General features: G+C 36.6%; 1 protein-coding gene across 1 annotated transcript; it reads left to right on the top strand.

The window, feature by feature from the left end:
• The first annotated feature begins 23 nt into the window (after nt 1-23).
• VPS45 (vacuolar protein sorting 45) lies at nt 24-17,098 on the top strand. Its single transcript, XM_088946759.1, has 13 exons — nt 24-249; nt 348-543; nt 654-733; nt 867-1,094; nt 1,223-1,348; nt 1,506-1,586; nt 1,675-1,816; nt 1,956-2,134; nt 5,310-5,465; nt 6,513-6,620; nt 6,699-6,820; nt 9,930-10,061; nt 16,715-17,098. Exons 1-13 carry the CDS (start codon nt 160-162, stop codon nt 16,773-16,775), a joined length of 1,701 nt encoding a protein of 566 aa, XP_088802885.1. The 5' UTR covers nt 24-159; the 3' UTR covers nt 16,776-17,098.
• The last annotated feature ends 3,615 nt before the right edge of the window (nt 17,099-20,713 follow it).

Raw genomic sequence — 20,713 nt, 5'->3', positions numbered from 1 at the left:
TCAGCCGGTTTCTTCACCAAAACTGAAGAAAAAAGAGAATAGATCTGTTGCTTCCATCAGAAATCTGCCGAGGAAGAAGGAGAACGAGGAGAAGACGAAGAACCCTAATTCTGGATCTTCGGGGTTCTATTCCATCCCAAAGCCAAAGAGAAGGAGGATATGGTGCTGGTATCTTCTGTTCGAGATTATATCAACCGGATGTTGCAGGACATCTCGGGCATGAAGGTTCTCCTCCTCGATTTCTATACGGTACCTGGCGCTTTTCTCTCTCTCTCTCTCTCTCTCTACCCTAAAAACCAGACAAAGAAAAAATCAATTTTTTTAATTAAAGAGCAACTGGGTTGCAGGTTAGTGTTGTAAGTGTTGCATATTCTCAATCGGAGCTTCTTCAGAAGGAAGTATTTCTTGTCGAATTGGTTGGTTCGAAATCGAAGGAATCCATGTCCCACCTCAAAGCAGTTTTCTTTCTCCGCCCAACAACGGAGAATATTCAGTATTTACGACGACAATTGGCTTCTCCGAGATTTGCAGAGTATCACCTCTGTAAGCTCCCAAATATTATCTAAAAAGAAGAGACGGTTTGAATTATTACGTTAGACCATTTCTTTTTTCTAATCGTTTCGTCGTCGTAAATGATCACATTTGTTTTGCAGTTTTTTCTAACATCTTGAACGACACCCAGATTCATATTCTAGCTGATTCAGATGAACAAGAAGTTGTCAAGCAAGTTCAGGTATCCCTTTGGAGTAATTCTTTACTGAGTTGAACATCTTCTTATAATTCTAATTTATATCTATAATTAGATTAGATTCTTCAAGTTATGTCGATAGATGTTGTACATGAATGCTTATAAATCGATCTTGCAGGAGTTTTATGCTGATTTTGTTGCCATTGATCCCTACCATTTCACGTTAAATGTGCAATCAAACCACATTTACATGCTCCCTGTTGTCATGGATCCTTCAAGTTTGCAGAACTACTGTGATTGCGTTGTTGATGGTATTGCAGCAGTTTTCCTAGCATTAAAACGCCGACCTGTTATTCGATACCAGAGAACCTCTGATGTTGCCAAAAGGATTGCACAGGAAACAGCGGTAAGAAAATTTGTATAGAAACATATTGTAGATATTATTTGCATGTTTATGTTGTCTGATTACCATGGAGTATTCTACTTAAAATTCTGAGAGGTGGATTTAGTTGTTTCTTTTGCTGCATCCAACAGAATCTTATGTATCAGAAGGAAACTGGCCTATTTGATTTCAGACGAGCAGAAATTTCTCCCCTGTTATTAGTAGTTGATAGGAGAGATGATCCCATCACACCTTTGCTTAATCAATGGACATATCAGGTACTCCTAACCTTTGTGATGTCAGTCACAAATTTGTTTTGATAAATATGCAGGACCTCTCAGATTGCTCTTACATTATAATTTTGAAATTAATGAATGTTAATAGTTATAAAAAAAGAAATTAATGAATGTTAATCCATTAAATTTCTTTACATAGGCAATGGTCCATGAGTTGATAGGCATTCAGGATAATAAAGTGGACTTGAGAAGTATCGGTAAAATCTCAAAGGACCAGCAGGTTGATCCTTTTTCCTTGTGCATTTTCTTATCTTAGACACTCTCCTTTTTTGGTATTCAATGACCCTTATGCCAACTTCTACTTATAGGAGGTCGTATTGTCATCAGAACAAGATGTCTTTTTTAAGTCAAACATGTATGAAAATTTTGGAGATCTTGGAATGAATATCAAGCGGATGGTGGATGAGTTCCAGCAGGTTGCAAAGAGTAACCAGAATATCCAAACAATAGGTTTGTATACATGAGGAAAATTTAGAAACTTTGGCAGAAGAGACTTAGTTGGCAGTTGCAGTTTTCAGTAAAGGGATTCATAGGATGCCTCTTGGACCTCGAAGTTTCTGATATAGCAATTAAATATTTGTTTCTGCAGAAGACATGGCCAAATTTGTTGACAACTACCCTGAATACCGAAAGATGCAAGGAAATGTATCAAAGCATGTGACAATGGTTACAGAAATGAGTAAGATAGTTGAAGAGCGAAAGCTCATGCTAGTTTCACAAACTGAACAAGACTTGGCTTGCAACGGTGGACAAGTTGCAACATTTGAGGTAATTTATGGGAGGAATGTAATAATAGCTGTTTCCTTATAATATCCTGTAACTGATAAATGTTTCTTCACTAATGAATTTGAAAAATCTTGTAACTTGTTGGAATAATCTGTTGATAATTTATTTAACAAGATGATCTCTTGTACCATGCAATTAAGTGCATTGTATCCATTGGTTTTTTCTTTAATACTTCTTGTGGTAGATAAGGGGCCATTGCTTGGTAAAATGGTAAAATCTCACTCTGTCAAGTGTGATTTTTGAGTTTGAGAGTGGCAATTTTTGTGCTAAAAAAGTTGAAGTTAGCCATTACTGGCATTAGTAATGGCCTTAGCCTCTTTGATAGTTAACAAGAGAACTTGTTGAAGAGAAAGAAGAAAGAAGGTATAGTGAAAACTTATCCCATTGAATGGGTTTGAAGTATATCAGCCCCACACCCCGATATCTGCTGTTACCTTGGTACATTGAATGGGTGCCAATACCTGATATATCACTTCTACTAAAATATGGCATAAGGACATGATAGTAAATATTCTTTTCTATCAATAACATACATAATCATAACTGATAAAAAATAACATACATAATCATAATTAAATAAATAATTCAAAATATTGACAAAAAATAATTAAAAAATAGTGAAAAAAGAGAATGAAAATCTGGACTCATTATTGAATATGTCATTTCTATCCATCTAAGATGACAAGAAATAGAAGACAATTTTTTATTTTTGATTTCATTAAACATGCAACCGAATCACCAAGGACCATCCTTTAAATTCTTCACCTAACTGATCACCATTTTGGAGTCTTCTTCCAGCACCAACTCAGTTAAATTGAGATGAACCGCAGCTCTCAAGCCCATTAACAAGGCACAAGCTTCTTCTTCAGCTGAATCAGTTACACCAATCAGCCCACTAAAGGCCTGAAACAGATCACCATTGGCTTTAAGAATTTGGTCCCCAATCCTAGCCTAACCCCTATTGCTCAAAACTTCTGCAACTGCCATCAAACCAGAGAATAAAATCCACAGGAGGTCTGGGAGATAAGCTAGAAGTAGGAGGAGGTACCAAGCAAGTAGAGTTTAGAACTTGCTACAGGTTCCTTTCCAAATCCCCAAAGGATATCTCTAAACAATTTGTGAGCTTTCAACCAACCATTGATTAGGAGAAGGGTTCTCCTTTTCAAGTCTTCGAAGGATGAGCATTTCCCTTAAACACCTTTTTATTCCGCTCCTTCCAAATGCACCACATTATAGCATGCACCTCTACCATCTTATACAAACTGCCCCTGTTCCCTAATCTACAGCCTTGCCGTTGGTTAAGGAAAGCTCCAACATCAATAGGGGGAACCAGAAAAAGCTGTTGTTAAAAAAGAGATTAAGGAAAAATTGCTATAGACTGTGAGCAACCTCACAATTGATAAGAAGATGGCCACAAGACTCCTCATCTTTTAGACACACTAAGCACACATGAGGAGCAAGATTAAAAAAATGTTGTTCCAAGTACCAAGTGTTGGCACAGCTAGGTCTTTCAGTTTAGAAAGGTGGCTTGGTAGCATTTGCTCATATCTATCAAAGCTTACAACTCTACCTTTAAGAAGAAAATAAACCACTGCATTGGTTATGAGACATCTTAGAAAACAAAGTGTTTACCAGAGCTAGAGAAAACCAGAGCCAGAGATCTAAATCTAAAGCCTTTAAAACAAGAGAAAATTTGGTTTCAGAGTTTCAACTGCATTGGAGTCACATTGGCAATCTGCCCCTCATCTCTCCAAATACCAGAATCAGATTTCAGATTAGACATAAAAAATATCAAGGAACATTTTGATAACTTTATGATGTAATCCTTTTTGGTAAAGTGTGAAAGGTTTATACAGGCTCAGGGTGCATAATCTTGTGTACATGGGAGTATACGTTGTAAGCTGTAACTATTTACTTGTTCAATGAAATTATCCTTACCTTTTTCAAAAAGAAAAAAAAAAAAAATCAGCTTCAGAGTTTTGAAAGTTTGTAATTTGTCATCAGCAGTCTATAAAATAATCATTTTGAACATCACATCTAATGGGCAAGAAAAGGAAGAAGACATCTGATAAATTTCCAAGGACCTTTCAGATTAACCAAGAAAGTTCCTTATTATTCTGGGATAGGAAAAAGGCCTTTTGCATTGAATCACTGAAGCCTGGAGATTGTTTGTCCTTTTCAAAATTTCAAAGTCAAGTTATGAATGGATTAATTTATTTTAGATAACCTATCATTACAGAATGATTTAATTGGAGTTATTTCATTTTACAATAAAATTCAGGAGGAACCATTAAAAAAATTAAAGATGATCATTCATTGAATTTGTTAAGTCTTAGTCTAATACTAGAAAACCAACCAACTCGGATCGAGTTGGGTCGGGTTCATTGGTTTGATGAACAACCCTAGCTGAAATTAATTATTGTTATTGTTGTATTGCAAAGAAATTATTAAAAATAGTATGTAAAATATAAATAATTATTAATTATTTAAAAAGTTCAAATATAAAACAAGTGTCTACTCTTATGTGTTTCTATTATTTAGCTTTTGCTTAACATAGTCTGTGCATCACATGGGTCCCCACTAGTAAAAATCTATAAAAATGAAATAAAAACCCTAACCTAGATTTCTATTATAGATGATTTAAAAAAATTGAAATAGTTCAGATTATTGCCCCATACTTAGTATGGGGTCATTCCTACTTAGAGATGCTTTAGGAGAAAGTGGGGGGTAGTGGTGCTACATGGCTAGACATCATAAAGCTACTGTCTTTCTATTGATTGTTTGTAAAAGTGATATAGAATAAAATAAAATCAAAAGTTCAAAAAAAGGAGAAAAAAGATAGACTTCCTTGCTTCAGTGTGTGTATATATATAAATTTCCTTCTAATGTTCACCTAGGGTCTTTCCTCATCTTCTTAGGACTAGTACATCTGTTTTTAACAGTCTGGGCCCAAAGGTTAACTTCTAATTTAATGTTGCTATTCCATAATATGATTATTTTTTCACGCTTTCTAATTATATTTTCTGGTGAATTTCAGTGTACTTTGTCCAATTTGGTCCATTAATTAAAAATGTGTATAATTAGATATGGTCAAATGTGTATAATTATCCATCAAAAAATGTGTATAACCTCATTGATTTTGTGTGCCCTTCCACAGGCTGTGACAAATTTTCTGAATGATGAAAGTGTCTCTGATATTGACTGTCTACGTCTTGTTATGCTGTATGCTTTGCGCTTTGAGAAGGAGAACCCACTTCAAATAATGCAGCTTTTCAACAAACTATCTTCACGGTCTTCCAAGTACAAGCCTGGTGTAACGTAACTAAACCAACATCCCCATTCTATATTCAGCAACTTGTTTTTTCTGTCTTATCATGCTATTTTGCATTTAATTAGCAACTTTATTTTTGGCCATTATTTTTCAAATTTCCTTTATCATGAGCACTGCACTTCATTTTTTTTGGTTTACCTCATCCTCCATCTAAAATATCTGTTATATATTGAATAATCTCATTTAAGAAGAGAAATTTTAGAAAGAAAAGCAAAAGTTCTTGGTTAACAAACGAACTCCATAATGCAGTGGAAGGGGTAAGAGGAGCAATGTTTTCAGGGCCAATTCTTTGGGGATTCACTGACGGCAGAAGTAATGGCTGTAGTGGAGGGGCTAAGCAGAGCAAAAGAATTGAATATACAAAAGCTGATAATTGAGGGGGGCTCCAAGTTAGTAATGCATTGGTTGATGAATTATGAGGAAACTCTTTGGAAGTACAGAAATGAACTTAAAAGGATTAAGTGGATGACAAGGAGTATGTCAGTTTTAGTGCAGTTGGTTCAGAGATCAGCTAATTCTATTACTGATAATCTAGCTAAACAAGGGATTACAAGGAAAGTTTTTCTTGGCTGTATAATGATTGGGGAGAGGTATATAAACCTCTGCAAAATAGAATGTAAACTTGTACATAAAGATTTTCATTAATGAATTTTCTGTTACCTATCCAAAAAAGATAAATAGATGAGCTCTTTAGTTTTCTTATTTAAGTTGCTTTAACACCACAGGTACCATTTAGTGTATTTTGGTGCAATAGCAAGGTTCTATTTCTCTTTGTTTTTGCTTGTTATCATCACTTTCTATAATTGATATGATCCTTAATGTATTGGAATTAGTTGATCTTTAGAATATATGAAAAAATACAAGTATTTTACTTATAATATTTGCTAGCTTTATTTAGTTTAGATTTATTCTGTTTGGAGAGGATCTACAGCCAAACGGGCAAGCTAGGAGTTTTTATATGCACTGTTATTCATTTACTCTGAATCTAATAGAGTTATTTTATTTTATTTTTTATCATGGGACAAACAGCTTGTTCAATTCTTATTGAAACAAGCGGGTGTTGATAAGAGAACTGGTGATCTGTATGGTAATCGAGACCTCCTGAACATTGCCCGTAATATGGCTCGTGGGCTCAAGGTTTGTGTGGATAAATTATGCTTTCTGCTTTGTACCTCAGTTTTTGGTTCTTGAAATGGTCTAACATGGTTGTTGCAGGGAATTGAGAATGTGTACACACAGCACCAGCCTCTTCTATTCCAAACCATGGAAAACCTCACCAAGGGGCGCCTCAGAGATGTGGACTATCCATTTGTTGGAAATCACTTTCAGCAGGGCAGGTTTGTTCTACAGACATAACAGAAGCTAGCAGTTTATATTTATATATGTGGTTTTGGATCTGTTACATGGTTCTTTTCTGCCACACAATTTACTACTTTGGTCACCTCAGCAGGAAGCATCTGCAATAGTTAGACTCCACTTTGCTTTCTGTAGAAGCTTGTGTTAACATGAACTGAGAATGAAACTAATGTCCAATTAATCTTGCCTTCAGAGCATATTTCAATCTAATTTAAATGCTGAACGTGCTTGAATCACCCTGACACTTGAATTTAACACCAAACTGACTAGTCTAACCTGTAACTTCAACAGCTAATACCAGAGTACCTTTTGTTAGAATTTTAGACAAGGATCGAAATTTCGCAATGTATTGGCCCGTATTGGCTGATACATATTGTATCGACAGGGTGATGCGTTGTTTTTAGCGTTTTTCAAAAAGGTTTGTTTTAAATGTTAACAAACATTAAATCCAGCCCCCTTTAAATTTTGAAAAAAAAAAAAACTAAAAGAAATATAAAGTGGAAGGCTCAAAGTACCAATACACCCATTCTGCCATATTGGGATGTATCGATATTTTTAACCTTGATTTTAGAATATCTGAGAACAAAATTAGATTTAAACGAAATTGTGACATTACCCTGAGGATGGATTGCCTTCAATGTTTTTAGGTTGTCAACTGACCATTTCAGGTAACCATTGAGACAGTGGGGAGCAGTGATTTAAAAGGTGTGCCTAGGCGCACAGGCGAGGCTCATTTTAGGGTAGGTGCCTCGCCCAGGTCCTAGGCACAGCCCATTCAAAAGGCGCACGCCTGGTGCGCCTAGGCATGCACCTGGAGCGCCTTGCACCTTAGCCCAGGCGTGCACCTTTGGAAAATTGCCGCTTTTTCCTTTTTTTTTTGAGTTTGGCAGCTGGGCTGGGGGCTCCGCCCCGGACCCCTGTGCCATGCCTCTCGAGGCCAGCCCAAACAAGTCCATGTTAGGGTCTTAAATGCTTAGTTTTCACACAAAAATTAATAATTTTATAGTTTTAATTGCTTTTAAGAAGATATTTTATTAGGATGAATGAATGGACAACATTACCAAATAGGGGATTCTTGAAGCAATTAAAACTATTTAGACAATTTTATAGTTTTCACCAAATCCCTATTTGGTAATGTTGTCCATTCATTCATCCTAATAAAATATCTTCTTGAAAGCAATTAAAACTATAAAATTATTATTTTTTGTGTGAAAGCTAAGAATTTAAGACCCTAACATGGACTTGTTTGGGCTTGCCTCGAGGGACGTGGCACAAAGGCGGCTTGTAGAATTAGGAATGTAATATGTCACATTAGCTACTTAATGCAATTGAGAAAAAAAAAGAGATTGTGGGTTTTATATGCTTCAAAATGTTTTATATGTTTGGCTTCATTTTTAAATTCTCATTTGAATATGCTTTACATATTATATTTATGTATTAAAATTTTAGATAATAGGTTTTTTAAAACTTAAGTTTATATTCTTATTAATATTATGTTTTATAATTTTTTGCATTTTTTTTAATTTTTAGCTTGTTTTTTTAATTGTGCGCCTTGCCTTGCACCTTGCGCCTCAGGCGCAAAATGGCCCTTGCGCCCTTTTTGCGCCTTGCACTTTTAAAACACTGGTGGGGAGTGGGATCAAGTGGTTGACCACAATGTTAAAAAATATCAATACAACGGAAGAGGTGATCAATACTTTGAACCTTCCACTTTATATTTTTATTTTTATTTTTCAAAATTTAAAGGGGGCTAGATTTAATGTTTGTCAATGTTTGAATCAAACGTATCTGAAAAAATAACCCCAAATACAATATATTGGTACTCTGTCGATACGATATGTATTAGCTGATATAGGCCGATATTTTGTGAAATTTGATCCTTGGTTAACCATTGTGGTTCCCAATTCCTAGCGGGGGTTACATTCCCCATCCTTGACCCGACCCCCAAATCACCCCCCATCCCCGTCCCCGATCCTCGGCGGGGAAAGGAGTCCCCCCTCCATCCCGACCCCAACGAAGAGACCTGAATCCCCAATGAAATATGTATGCACACATCCTGGATCATATTGTGAAAGACTGAGGACCATTGTGAGAGTTGAGGTCGGCGACGAGAGAGAGTTTGATGGGCGACAACGATGGTGGCCAACGACGATAGACGAAGTTTGAAGCGTCGACAGTCAGCGAGTGGCAACAACGACTCTTCTTTGTGTTTTACTATCAAGGGTTTTAGTATTTTATTGTTTTTTTAGTTTTAATCTTTTAAACAGATGAGTAATAATTATTATAATTATACAATATATAATATTATATATATTATATTATATATATTAATCAGGGATGGGTCGGGGCGGGGATTGCATTCCCCGTCCCCGTCCCCGAACCTGATAGGGGATTCAAGGGTAACCTCATCCCCGACCCCGACCCCGACCCCGACCCCAATCGTGCCATGGTACCCCTCCATCCCTGACCCCGCCAGGTCGGGGAGCCCGGGTACCCGTCGGGGACGGGGAAAATTGCCACCCCTACCAGGAATTTAGCAATTATTTGAAATGGATGGTGAAAGATCCAAATGTGCACTAGGACAACTCCCCATCAAGATAATGCTATAATTTTACTATATTAAAATATAGTAATAGGACTAAGGAAGAAAGTTCTAGAAAATAAAAAGAACAAGGGAAAAAGTAATATCAAAATGTTTGGTTAGTTGATGCTAATTTTCAAGTGTTTCTTTAGATTTTGAGGTTTAATGGCTTTATACCTTATTATCTTTTACTTTCTTATGTGTTTTTAGTTCATATGGGTTACTTTTCCAAAAGCTAATTTAGTATAGCTTTTGGAAAAATTTTTGCCACTTTTGAAATGGATGGAAAAGTTACCTAATGTAAAGACTAAAGATCCCATGGAAAAAATGTGGGAAAGAAAGACAAGATTTATTAGAAAATATGTCATTATTACCTATATATCAGAGAGAGAAAAGAAATTGGAAATAGAGAAATGTTAAATATTTAACTGATAAGAAAGAAGTATTAAGATTTTTTGTCCCTTTCAATGCTTTATATGTTTTAAAGGATATATTTAATCTTTAATCAGGCTCCAAGATGTGGTGATCTTTGTTGTTGGTGGGACAACATATGAGGAGGCTCGTGTTGTGGCTCTACAGAATGCCACTAATTCAGGGATACGCTTTATTCTTGGTGGTTCCGTAGTACTCAATTCTAAGAGGTATGCTGATAGTTGTCAATTATTAATCATATTAGGGTCATTTCACTCTGAATCATTTGGAGATAATATAATGCTATTTGTGCTTGCTATACAATGCACTTGTGCAGATGGTACATCAACAGCTCAATCAAATTATGGGATACATTTTATATACACAAACATGTATGCACTAGTTCTACCCTAGGTCAAATCGACATCAATATGGTTTTCAATAGAGTAAACACTTCAGCACTTGTATAAAAAAGAGAATAAATAGATCTACCATCTCCTAGTCCACAGATACTTATCTGTTTAAAGACATCCAAGTAGCAATTACCAACAAAGGGGGAATATCCACCTCTAACCTCAAATTTCCCAGCAAAGCAGCCCAAGCAAATGGGAACTGGCCCTACAAACTATTCCAAAGTCCAATCACTATGCATCCCAACACCAATAAAAAACTCAAGCTCATATTAGCCCAAGAATTCCAACTAAATAGCTATAATAAAAACAAAAAAAAAGGGCCATCAAGACACCATAGCATTGTGACATTGATACAAGCATCTGAAAACATGAGAAACTTAAATGTTTAGATGATTACAGAGAGAGGAAGGAATTGTGGGAGGAATTGGCTGATGTCAGAGGACTATGGGATGGGCCTTGGTGTGTGTGTGGAGATTTCAATGTGATTAGATTCACGGAGGAAACCAATATTAATAATTAGAGGGACAACTAGTATGAGGAAGTTTAATCGGGTTGTGGATGCTTTTGAACTCAAAGAGATACCTTTAGCCCAAAAGACTTTCACATGGTCCAATCTCCAATCTAGTTCTATCTGCTCTAAGTTGGATAGGTTTCTTTTCTCATTGGATTGGGAAGACCATTGGGGGCGCCTTGCCTCTAGGACTCTTCCTAGATTGACCTTGGATCATTAGTCAATTGTGATATGCAAAGAGGAGAGGAGTAGAGAACTTGCCCCTTTTAGGTTTGAGAATATGTGGTTGCTCCATCCTGGGTTTACTACGAGAGTTAAGGAATGGTGGAGTGACTGTAACCCAATTGTGGATTGGGAAGGCATGAGATTTCATAAGAAGCTCCAAGTTCTGAAAGCCAAGCTTGAGGAGTGGAATCAGTTGGAATTCGAGAGATTAGACGAAAGGAAGAATACATTGATGGATCAAATTGAGTTCCTTGATTCGAAAGAAGAAAGGGGAGAATTTGGAGAAGTAGATAAGGAACAAAGAAGAGGCTTGAAAAGGCAGTTAGAAGATTGTCTACATAAGGAGGAAATAAATTGGAGTTAAAAATCTCAATGCAAATGACTGCAAGAGAGAGATAGAAATGGTAGATTTTTTCATTCTGTGGCAAATGGGAGGGGAAGGAAAAGCATGATCTCAAGACTGGAAGTGGATGGTGTTGCTTTAACACAATAGAATGAAATGGTTGGGGCATTTGTTGAACACTTAAAGTCCATATTAAGAAGGCCATTCAGGAGGGGGATGTGGCTAGAAGGTTTGGATTGGCCAGATGTAGGAGAGGACAATAGGCAGAGGTTGAAAAGAAGGTTTGAGCTAGAAGAGATTAAGGAGGTTGTGTTTTCTAAGGACAGAACTAGACCTGGCAATCGGGTTGGGTGGGTCGGGTTTGGGCTGGGTCAAGGTATTTCGGGTCAGGTTGAATTTTGGGTTGGGTTGTCAAATTTTAGATCCTAACCCTAAATGTTCGGGTTAGGGTTTACCCATGGGTCAATTCGGTTCATCCCAAAAAATAATTGAAATTTAAAAAAAATAAAGAAAAATTACATGAAAAATGTCAAAATTAAAAGAATTAACCTTAAAATTCCAAATATAAAATAAAAACTTGAACATTTAACAATTTAAAGAGTAAAGAATAAAAAAGTAAAGACTAAATAATAAAAATTAAAGAGTGGAAACTTCTAACAATGCATAAATAATCTCAATTAGACTTGACAATCGGGTCAGCGGGTTGACCCATGACCCAACCCAACCCAACCCAACCCTGTTTTTTTCGAGTCGGGTCGGGTCTGTCATTTTCACATTTGGGTTATTAAATATGAGACCCAAACCCTATTTTTTCCGGGTTGGGTTGGGTCGGGTTCACGGGTTGGGTCAACTTTTTGCCAGGTCTAGACAGAACAAAAGCTCTAGGCCTAGATGGTTTTACAATGGCCTTCTATCAAGACTGTTGGGATATCATGAAAGGTGACCTTTTGCTAGTGTTTGAGGAATTTTATGGAAGAGGTGTGGTCAACCCGGGTCTGAACTCCACTTTTTTAGCATTGGTCCCAAAGAAGAAAGATGCATTCCACCCTAAGGACTTTAGGCAAATCAGTTTGATAAATAGCTTGTATGAGATCCTTGCAATGGTTTTGTCTCTGAGGTTGAAGGAAGTATTGCCAACAATAATCTCTCCAAATCAAGGAGCTTTTGTAAGTGGGAGACAAATTACTGATCAAATCCTTATTGCCAATGAAAGTGTGGAGAATTTTAGGAAGAATAGGAAGAAGGGTGTGGTCTATAAGTTGGATTTGGAAAAAGCTTATGACTTGGTGGAATGGTCATTCTTGATGAAAGTTATGTCCAAATTTGGGTTTGGGACTAGATGGTGTAAATGGATCATGGGGTGTGTTCGGAACTATCATTATTCTATGCCAGTGAATGGGATAGAGGTGGGTTTCTTTCCAGCTGTTAGGGGAATAAGATAGGGTGACCCTCTATCTCCTTTCCTGTTCACTTTGGTTGCTGATGTACTGGGGAGATTGATTCATAGAGCAGATTCTAGGAGCCTTTTAAGAGGATAGAGATTAGGGAGGGAGGAATTCCTCTTACCCACTTACAGTTTGCAGATGATACAATTCTATTTTGTGAAGGTGGGAACTTGAGGTACATCAGGAATATGAAGTTGGTGATACAATTTTTTGAACAAATGTCCAATCTAAAGGTGAATTTTGAGAAAAGTTGTGTTGTGGGTGTGAATTTGGAGGGTGAGATTAGGGAAAGTGCAGAAATATAGGGTTGTGAAGTCTCAGGTTGGCCATTGAATTACCTAGGGATGCCTTTGGGTGATAACCCAAATGAGAGTTTCTAGAATCCGGTGGTGGAAAGATTCAAAAAGTGACTTGCCTCTTGAAAGAAGAATTATCTTTCCCTTGGCAGGAGGATTACACTAATTAAGGCTACTCTAGATAACTTACCCATTTATTTCCTTTTAGTGTTCAAAATTCTTGCAAAGGTATCTAATAGATTGGAGAAGATGATGAGAGATTTCCTATGGGAGCCAGGAGAGGATAAAAGGGGCCATAGGGTGAGTTGGGAGGTGGTGACCATAAGTAAAAATCTAGGTGGCTTGGGGCTTGGGAGCATTAGGAAAAGGAATATGGCTCTTATGGGGAAATGGCTATGGAGACCAGTGTTTTAAAAGCACAAGGCGCAAAAAAGGCACAAGGGCCATTTCGCGCCTAAGGCACAAGGCGCCAAGCAAGGTGCTCGCCTTTTTGAGGCAAGGCGCACAATTTAAAAAAATGCAAAAATAAAAATAAAAAAAACTGCAAAAAATTCGAAAAGAATGCAAAAAAATCAAAAAATTATAAAACATAATATTAATAAAGATATTAACTAAAGTTTTGAATTAAACGTTTTAAAAAAACTATTATCTAAAATTAAAATACATAAATATAATATGTAAAAAATATTCAAATGAGAATTTAAAAATGAAATCGAACATATAAAACATTTTCAAGCATATAAAACCCACAATCTCTTTTTTTCTCAATTGCATCAAGTAGCTAATGTGATATATTACATTCCTAATTCTACGAGCCACCTTTGTGCCACGCCCCTCGAGGCAAGCCCAAACAAGTCCATACTAGGGTCTTAAATTCTTAGATTTCACACAAAAAATAATAATTTTATAGTTTAAATTGCTTTTAAGATGATATTTTATTAAGATGAATGAATGGACAACATTACCAAATAGGGGGTTCTTGAAGCTCCGGTATCCCTTTTTGGGTGTAGATGGAATCCTCCATCAAATTTGCATTGCTTTTTTTCCCCTTCCTTCTTCAGATGCCGAATGAAAAGAGGAAGGACCATGTGGAGATGTTTGAGGGCTGCAGTATGTTGGGCCTTATGGGAGGAAAGGAATTCCAGAATCTTCTCTGAAGTAGAAAGAAGCAATGAAGAACTGAGAGAACTGATCCATATAAGGGTAGTACAGTGGCTGAAATATTCAGAGCTGTTTACAGACTTCACAATGGATGATTTGTTGAGGAGTGGGGTGAAATTGCTAACTGCACCCAGACCAAAGCAGTCTTGTGTGTGTCTTGGACTCCCCCACCGGCCGGCTTTTCAAAACTAAGCTTTGATGGCAGTAGTCGGGGGAATCCTGGACAATCGGGGATTGGCGATGTGTTTAGGGATGAGAATGGGTTTGTTTCAGCCATGTTCTCTGGCCCAATTGGAGTGGGTTCTCTCAGGGCTGAGATCTTTGCAGTTTTTGAAGGAGTTAAAGAGCTAAGGAGATGAATATAAGAAAACTCATCATTGAAGGGGACTTGGAGGTGGTGGTAGGGTGACCGAATAAAGAAAATAGCAGATTATGGATGTACAGTAATGAGAGGAGGAAATTTAGGTGGCTGGTCCAAGAGATGGAAGTGAAGATCAGCTGGGTGAAAAGATTAGCTAACTCTTTTGCTGATGGGTTTAGCTAAGCAAGGAGTCAACAGGAAGTCAATGTTTTGGGCACAAGTGTAATTTTTCCTTTTTGTTCTTGGGAGTTTAAGCTCCAGTTGAAAGATAGAAAGTTTTTCTTCCTCACTGTAATTGCTTTTGTGATTAAGTAATGAAATGTTGTTATTGATGTAAAAAAAAAAAAAGTTGTCAAGGTCTCACCTAGTCAGTAAGGTGCCTTTGGGGGGTATCTTGCCTGAATACAACGAGTTATTACTAGGGCCATATATGGGTATGGCTTGAATCAAATCCAGTCACATGAGTCCAATCTGATTATTAGAAACCCAATCAAGTAGAACTAGCTTGAAGCAATTATGTGGGATATCAGATCACAGTTCAAATCTTGATAGCTAATGAATATGTATAGGAATTGAAAAGAACAGGAAGGAAATAATGGGTGTGAATTATATTTAGAGAAGAAGGCCTATGATTATGTGAACTGGTCATTTCTTTCTCTTGTCCTTGGGCATTTAGAGGGTGCTTGCAGTCTTCTCATTATTCAATCTTTGGTAAATGGAGCATTGAAATACTTATTCCCTACTTAAAAGGGCCCTAAACAAGGAGATCCATTGTTTCTCTTTTTGTTCATTTTAGTTGCAGATGTCTTAAGTTGGTTGATTACTAGGGCAGATAACTTGGGCCTAGTTAGTGGTTCAAGAATGGGTAGAGAGCAGGTGATACTGACCCATTTGCAGTTTGTGAACAACATAATCATTTTTTGTCAAGATAAAGGTGAAGATGGGATGAGGAATCTAAACTCCTCTTAGGATGCTTTGACATATGTCGGACCTTAAAGTTATTTTGGGGAGAAGTTGCATTTTAGAAAACTTTGGCTGTTGGGACCTTCTTCTTATAATTCTGTTGGGACCAATCTTTTTTTATCACTGTTGGGGTGGTTCTTGGGCATGACATGTCAACCAATTCAGTCCCCTACATGTCTTTTTGGTTAAATGAATACCAAGTGTAATTACTCTTTTACCCCCGTAGGCCCCACACCCATGGTAACATGTCATGCCCAAGGACATTTCCAACAGCCAAAGTTTTTCCATTATTAGAAGGTATGTTGAAATTCTAGGATGCTTGGTGGTGGCTTGGCTGATTAAATATTTGGCACTTCCCTTAGGTGGTAATCCCAAGGCTTTAGTGGAGTTCTCTATTTTGGAATTTGGGTAAGTTATCTAAGAAGTTGGTGGCATAGAAGAAGAATTACCTCAGTTAATTTCACTTTTCTAATCTACTCATTTACTAGCTTTAAAGTTTCAATTTTCTATTTAACTTCCTAAGAAGGTAAAAAAAAAAAATCATTTAGGGATTTATTGTCCAAAAATGACCATTTGATCAATTGGCAGACAACATGCAAAAGTAGAGATGAAGGGGGGTTATTGCTTGGTTAGAGTAGGGCCATCCATAGAACCTAAACTTCTTTTTTGAGGCATCTCTCCTGTATTGATAATCTTCAAAGCAACTTCTTGGCGAAAAGCTCTGATTTTGGGCAGAGTAGGGTCATTTGTATAACCTTAACTAAGGCTGGCACTACAATAAGATTCATTTAGAGCTTTTAAAAGAGATGAGCAAGAAATATCTCCTTTAGTATTAACTCTGGTTGTTTCTTGAGTACTCAATTCAGAAGTTTCAAGCTATTTCTTTAGTTATCTATAGAGTTATTTTAGGATACAGCATTTTCATAATGTTACAGCATAGCCAAGAGTCGTTAGTCTGTATCTGCAAAGCATGGGGTTGCTGATAAATGCAAGATGAAATTAGGAAATTTAGTCCTGTTAAATTGAGTTAGTAGGTCTTTAACTATCTTGATGTATTTAAAGTTGTGATCAAATAAATTCTATTCCAGTTGTGTAGATTGCTACTGTGTCATGGTACCCAACAAGAGTTTCTCTCAATCTAAATTATGTTGGTTGATAAACTCAGGTTCCTGAAGGACCTGGAAGAAGCTCAGAGGATTGTTCGGTCAAGCACAAATGCAATTTGAAGTCAATGGTTCGATCCAGCACAAATGCAGTTTGAAGTTTGCATCCAACATGTCTAATGCCATTGATAAACCTTGTAGCTCTATCATGTAATTTTGTTTCATTGTTTGTACTGTATGCCTGCTAGAGAAAACGTGATTTGGATACAGAGAAAATGTCCACTTGGATTGAAGATGCCTTCAAATCACCCCCTCTTTTTTGAAGAATTTGTATTAAATCTCGAAAAGTAAACGTTTAAGTTTTCACCCTACAATGGGAACCCGTAACCATATATACTTTTCTCATTTATATGCTATCCTTTAATCAACGAATTCTTATCTGTAAAGCTGCCACATTTACCTTAAAGTTTGTTGAACATAGAAGACTGCACGGGCAGAGCCGACTAGTGGAACTTAATAGTAAAATATTTATATATTTATTGAATGGGAAGTCTTTCTAGGTTTACCTGACAAATATTGAACATCTTGATTCGATTGGAGGTTCACATTAGTAGGCAAACTATTCACTGAGAAGCGTGTTAGAAAATTTTTGTTTTTTATAATTTAGAATTTATAGTAGGAAGATGTCATACCATATTTACTTTTAATGGGAAATTGAAACACATTTAATACATGCTCAATTCTTATCCCAACTCCCAAACAAGGTTTGGTATTGCAATGAGAGCAACGCATTTGATATGGTGGAAAAATTAAGATGCATTTGAACTCACATAAATCTGAAAAATGCATTGATAACTCTAATTTTAATGCCCAAATGCATACGGATACAATATATAAATTAAAGTAGTTCATGTCGGCATGCCTTTCCTTCTCCAAATCCCCTTTTCCATTTTGTTTGTTAACTCTCTCTCCTTTTCCCCTTACAACCCTCCCATAAAGTCAAGTCAGCACCCTGTCTCCTAGGAAACACTTACCCGGGTAAGTGCATTTACCTGGGTAAGTAACTTATCAAAAAGTGAATAGGGCCTAAAAGTAATCTTAAAACTATCTCCCATAATATCATCCCTCCTAAAACTACATTGACTATGGACAATCAAATTGCTACTACCCCATCTTTCTATACTATGTATATAAAACAAATAAGGAAAGCCATCTCATCATCCAATTTTCTTAAGGCTCTGTTTGGGAGCGATGCAAATGGAGTGTAAATCCCAATTCAGGATAAATATGTGTTCTCGTTCAGTTTTGTCGGTGTTTGGCAAGAATACAATTATACATTGACAAATGATAGAAAACACATTTTCTAATAAATATTTACATTCAAAATGAGATGTAAATGTACATTGATAAAAAAGAAGTAAAATTGCATTCAATGTGGGCTTTTGTTAAAAAGGGCATATATTTTATTGGGATTCATGTTTGCATCTATTACAGCTAGACGCGGGCCAGGCTTCAGGCCCAATTTCACACTATTTTGGTCTCGGGCTTTGGGTCAGGCCCATTAGAATTTTGACAAAAGCCAAACCTGAGCCCGACCCATGAACAGGTTTAATTACAGCTAAAAAGTCTATTTGGTAAGAAGGTAAATTTGTCAATGCAAAACTAACCCAACTATGCATTTACATGAACCGTTTTACACTGCATATTTGCATTCACACTTTATTTGCATCGTTCCGTTTGGGAAGAGTGCAAATACAAATATGCACAGTGCAAATACATGAATTGGGATGTCCTGCCAACAAAATACATTCCAACCCCCAACCAACTTAATCTAACACCACACATCTCACCATGTAATGTCAGATCATGTTGATAGGTTGTTAGAATGTATTTTGTTGGCAAATGATTTAGACTCGAAATACATACAAAATACATGGTTTTGCACTATACATATTTGTATTTGTACTCTTCCCAAACCGAGCCTAAAGTTGCATTTGATTGCAGTGAAAAAATCCTCAATGTAAAAGTCAGTCAATCAGTTTAAATTTGAATGGATCATTGGTCGATTTTTTATGTGAGGATCAATGTAAATGCACATTGATTAATTATGATGGAAGAGTCAGCCAATTAAATGATTTACATCAATTTTCAATTTAAACTTCATATTGGAAATGTCTGGAAAAAGTGGACCGGTTGTGGAGTTTTACACCAATCCGCTTTTACACTGGAAATAAACGCATGTAAATACAAACTGACAGTGGAGTTTTACGTCGATTTTCATTTATACCAAAAACAAGCACAGCTTAAAGGTTTGTGAGACATGTTGCTCTTTTTCCTAAAATAACAATCAAAAACTTTCTTGACTTCACGTTTCTTAGATTGAATAATGCTAAGAAATTTCTTCTTAATACGTTTCTAAGATCATAGTGTCATTAGAGATAGGAAACAGTGACGATGCAGAGGCCAAGAGGCCATGACAGACAATAGAGTTATAAGAAAGGTCCCCGCGAACGTCTCATGGGAAGAGATGTCTACAAATGCTGAGATAAATATACTACTGTTGATATTGGCTATTCCATGAACCAAAGAGATCCCCTACAAACATGAACAGATACGACCTGTTCTATTTGGCTGAAGAAGAATTAACTGGATTCTTGCAAAAACCTGTCCAAGGTGGAGGTGAACAGATAGATATCGGTGTTGGCTGCTCCATTAGGATTTAGGAGTAGAGAGAGGGGTTTCTAGCTTTCTACTCTACTTTTAGCGTCCCTATCCCGAACAACAAGGGTTTGTCCATGTTTTGAGTAATCCATTGAACCAGTTAATTAGTAGTGTAGTCTGCCGGGCCATGTCTTGAGTTATTAGCAGAGGAGGTTGATCAAGTCAATGATGTAGTTAGTCTTGGTTGAATAAATTACAAAATGGATATCAAGTCAATGATGTAGTTATGTTGACATGGCTAGCATTATAATGATGCTAATAACTCTTATAATGCTAAGTCAATGATGTGTTTATATGTGTTATTTCTAAGCTTTGAAAATGATTTTAAATGGAGGTAAAGAGATGTTTGTGCTTTCTTTTTTGGTTAATTAACATATTTTAATAAGAAAAAACAACAGAATGTACAAATGTACAATTGAAATGAGGGAGGGTAAAATCTTTAAGGGCTTGTTTGTTTCCTCTAAACTCTTATCTCTTAATAGGAATATTTTAATTTTAAGAAAAAAAATTTGTTCGTTTTCTCTTATCTCCTATCTCTTAAAGTGCAATCATACAATTTGTTGTTTTCCAATGATACCCCCAAAAAGGCAAACAAAAACTCTGATATATGAGGCCAAAATGAATATTTGATCATTTTCAGAATTCTGAATTCTGAGTTCAGAACAACATTCTGTGCATTCAGAATTCAGAGGAAAGAAAAATTCATCAATACCAATATACCTCTTAATGTAATTATTGCACTTGCAGATGTCAGATTTCAGACCAAACGAACAAGCACTAACTCTCCCCATGATTCATATTCATGTTACAGTATTGCCCAGAAAAGACCGACTCTTCCCACCCCTTGTTTGGCAAGTGAGTCCGCAAAAGAATTTGCACTCCTCTTGATCAACTGCTTGAATTTCTTTTTCTCACTTAAGAACTTCCAAAATCCAATCTCTTTCTTATGCAGCCAGCTAATGACCAACATCAAATTTTCAACTATTAGTTTTCTGATATTTAAGCTCAATTTGGAAAGAATACAAATACAACTATGTAGAGTGCAAATACATGCAAAATAATACAAAATACAAGGTTTTAATTTGCACTCTACATATTTGTATTTGTACTCCTTCCAAATTGAGACTTAGCTGTTATGCTCCCTTATCCCTTTCAAAACAGCCTAAGTTTTTGCTCTTACAAAATCCCTGATGTTCGGGTGGTGCCTAAAGCTGGTCGGGGTCACCAGATGTCAGGTCTTGAACCACGTCAGTATAGCCCAACACAGCTACATCGTGAAAAGATGCATCGAGGAGATAAAGTTCTATGCGGACAAAGGAAACATATCCCATCGAGGAAAG

The sequence above is a fragment of the Nelumbo lutea genome, chromosome 5, assembly GCF_056320005.1.
Source record: "Nelumbo lutea isolate HS-2025 chromosome 5, American lotus-T2T, whole genome shotgun sequence".
NCBI lineage: Eukaryota > Viridiplantae > Streptophyta > Magnoliopsida > Proteales > Nelumbonaceae > Nelumbo > Nelumbo lutea.
Note: the sequence above shows the minus strand (reverse complement) of the source record. Positions and strands in the feature narration are given on the sequence as shown.

What these genes read in the sequence shown, in the direction of transcription:
- VPS45 (XM_088946759.1), top strand. Translation starts at nt 160, where the DNA reads ATGGTGCTGGTATCTTCTGTTCGAGATTATATCAACCGGATGTTGCAG. An exon ending in GACAAGTTGCAACATTTGAG is followed by an intron (nt 2,135 to 5,309) that starts GTAATTTATGGG and finishes GCCCTTCCACAG; the next exon opens with GCTGTGACAAATTTTCTGAA. An exon ending in CTTCCAAGTACAAGCCTGGT is followed by an intron (nt 5,466 to 6,512) that starts GTAACGTAACTA and finishes TGGGACAAACAG; the next exon opens with CTTGTTCAATTCTTATTGAA.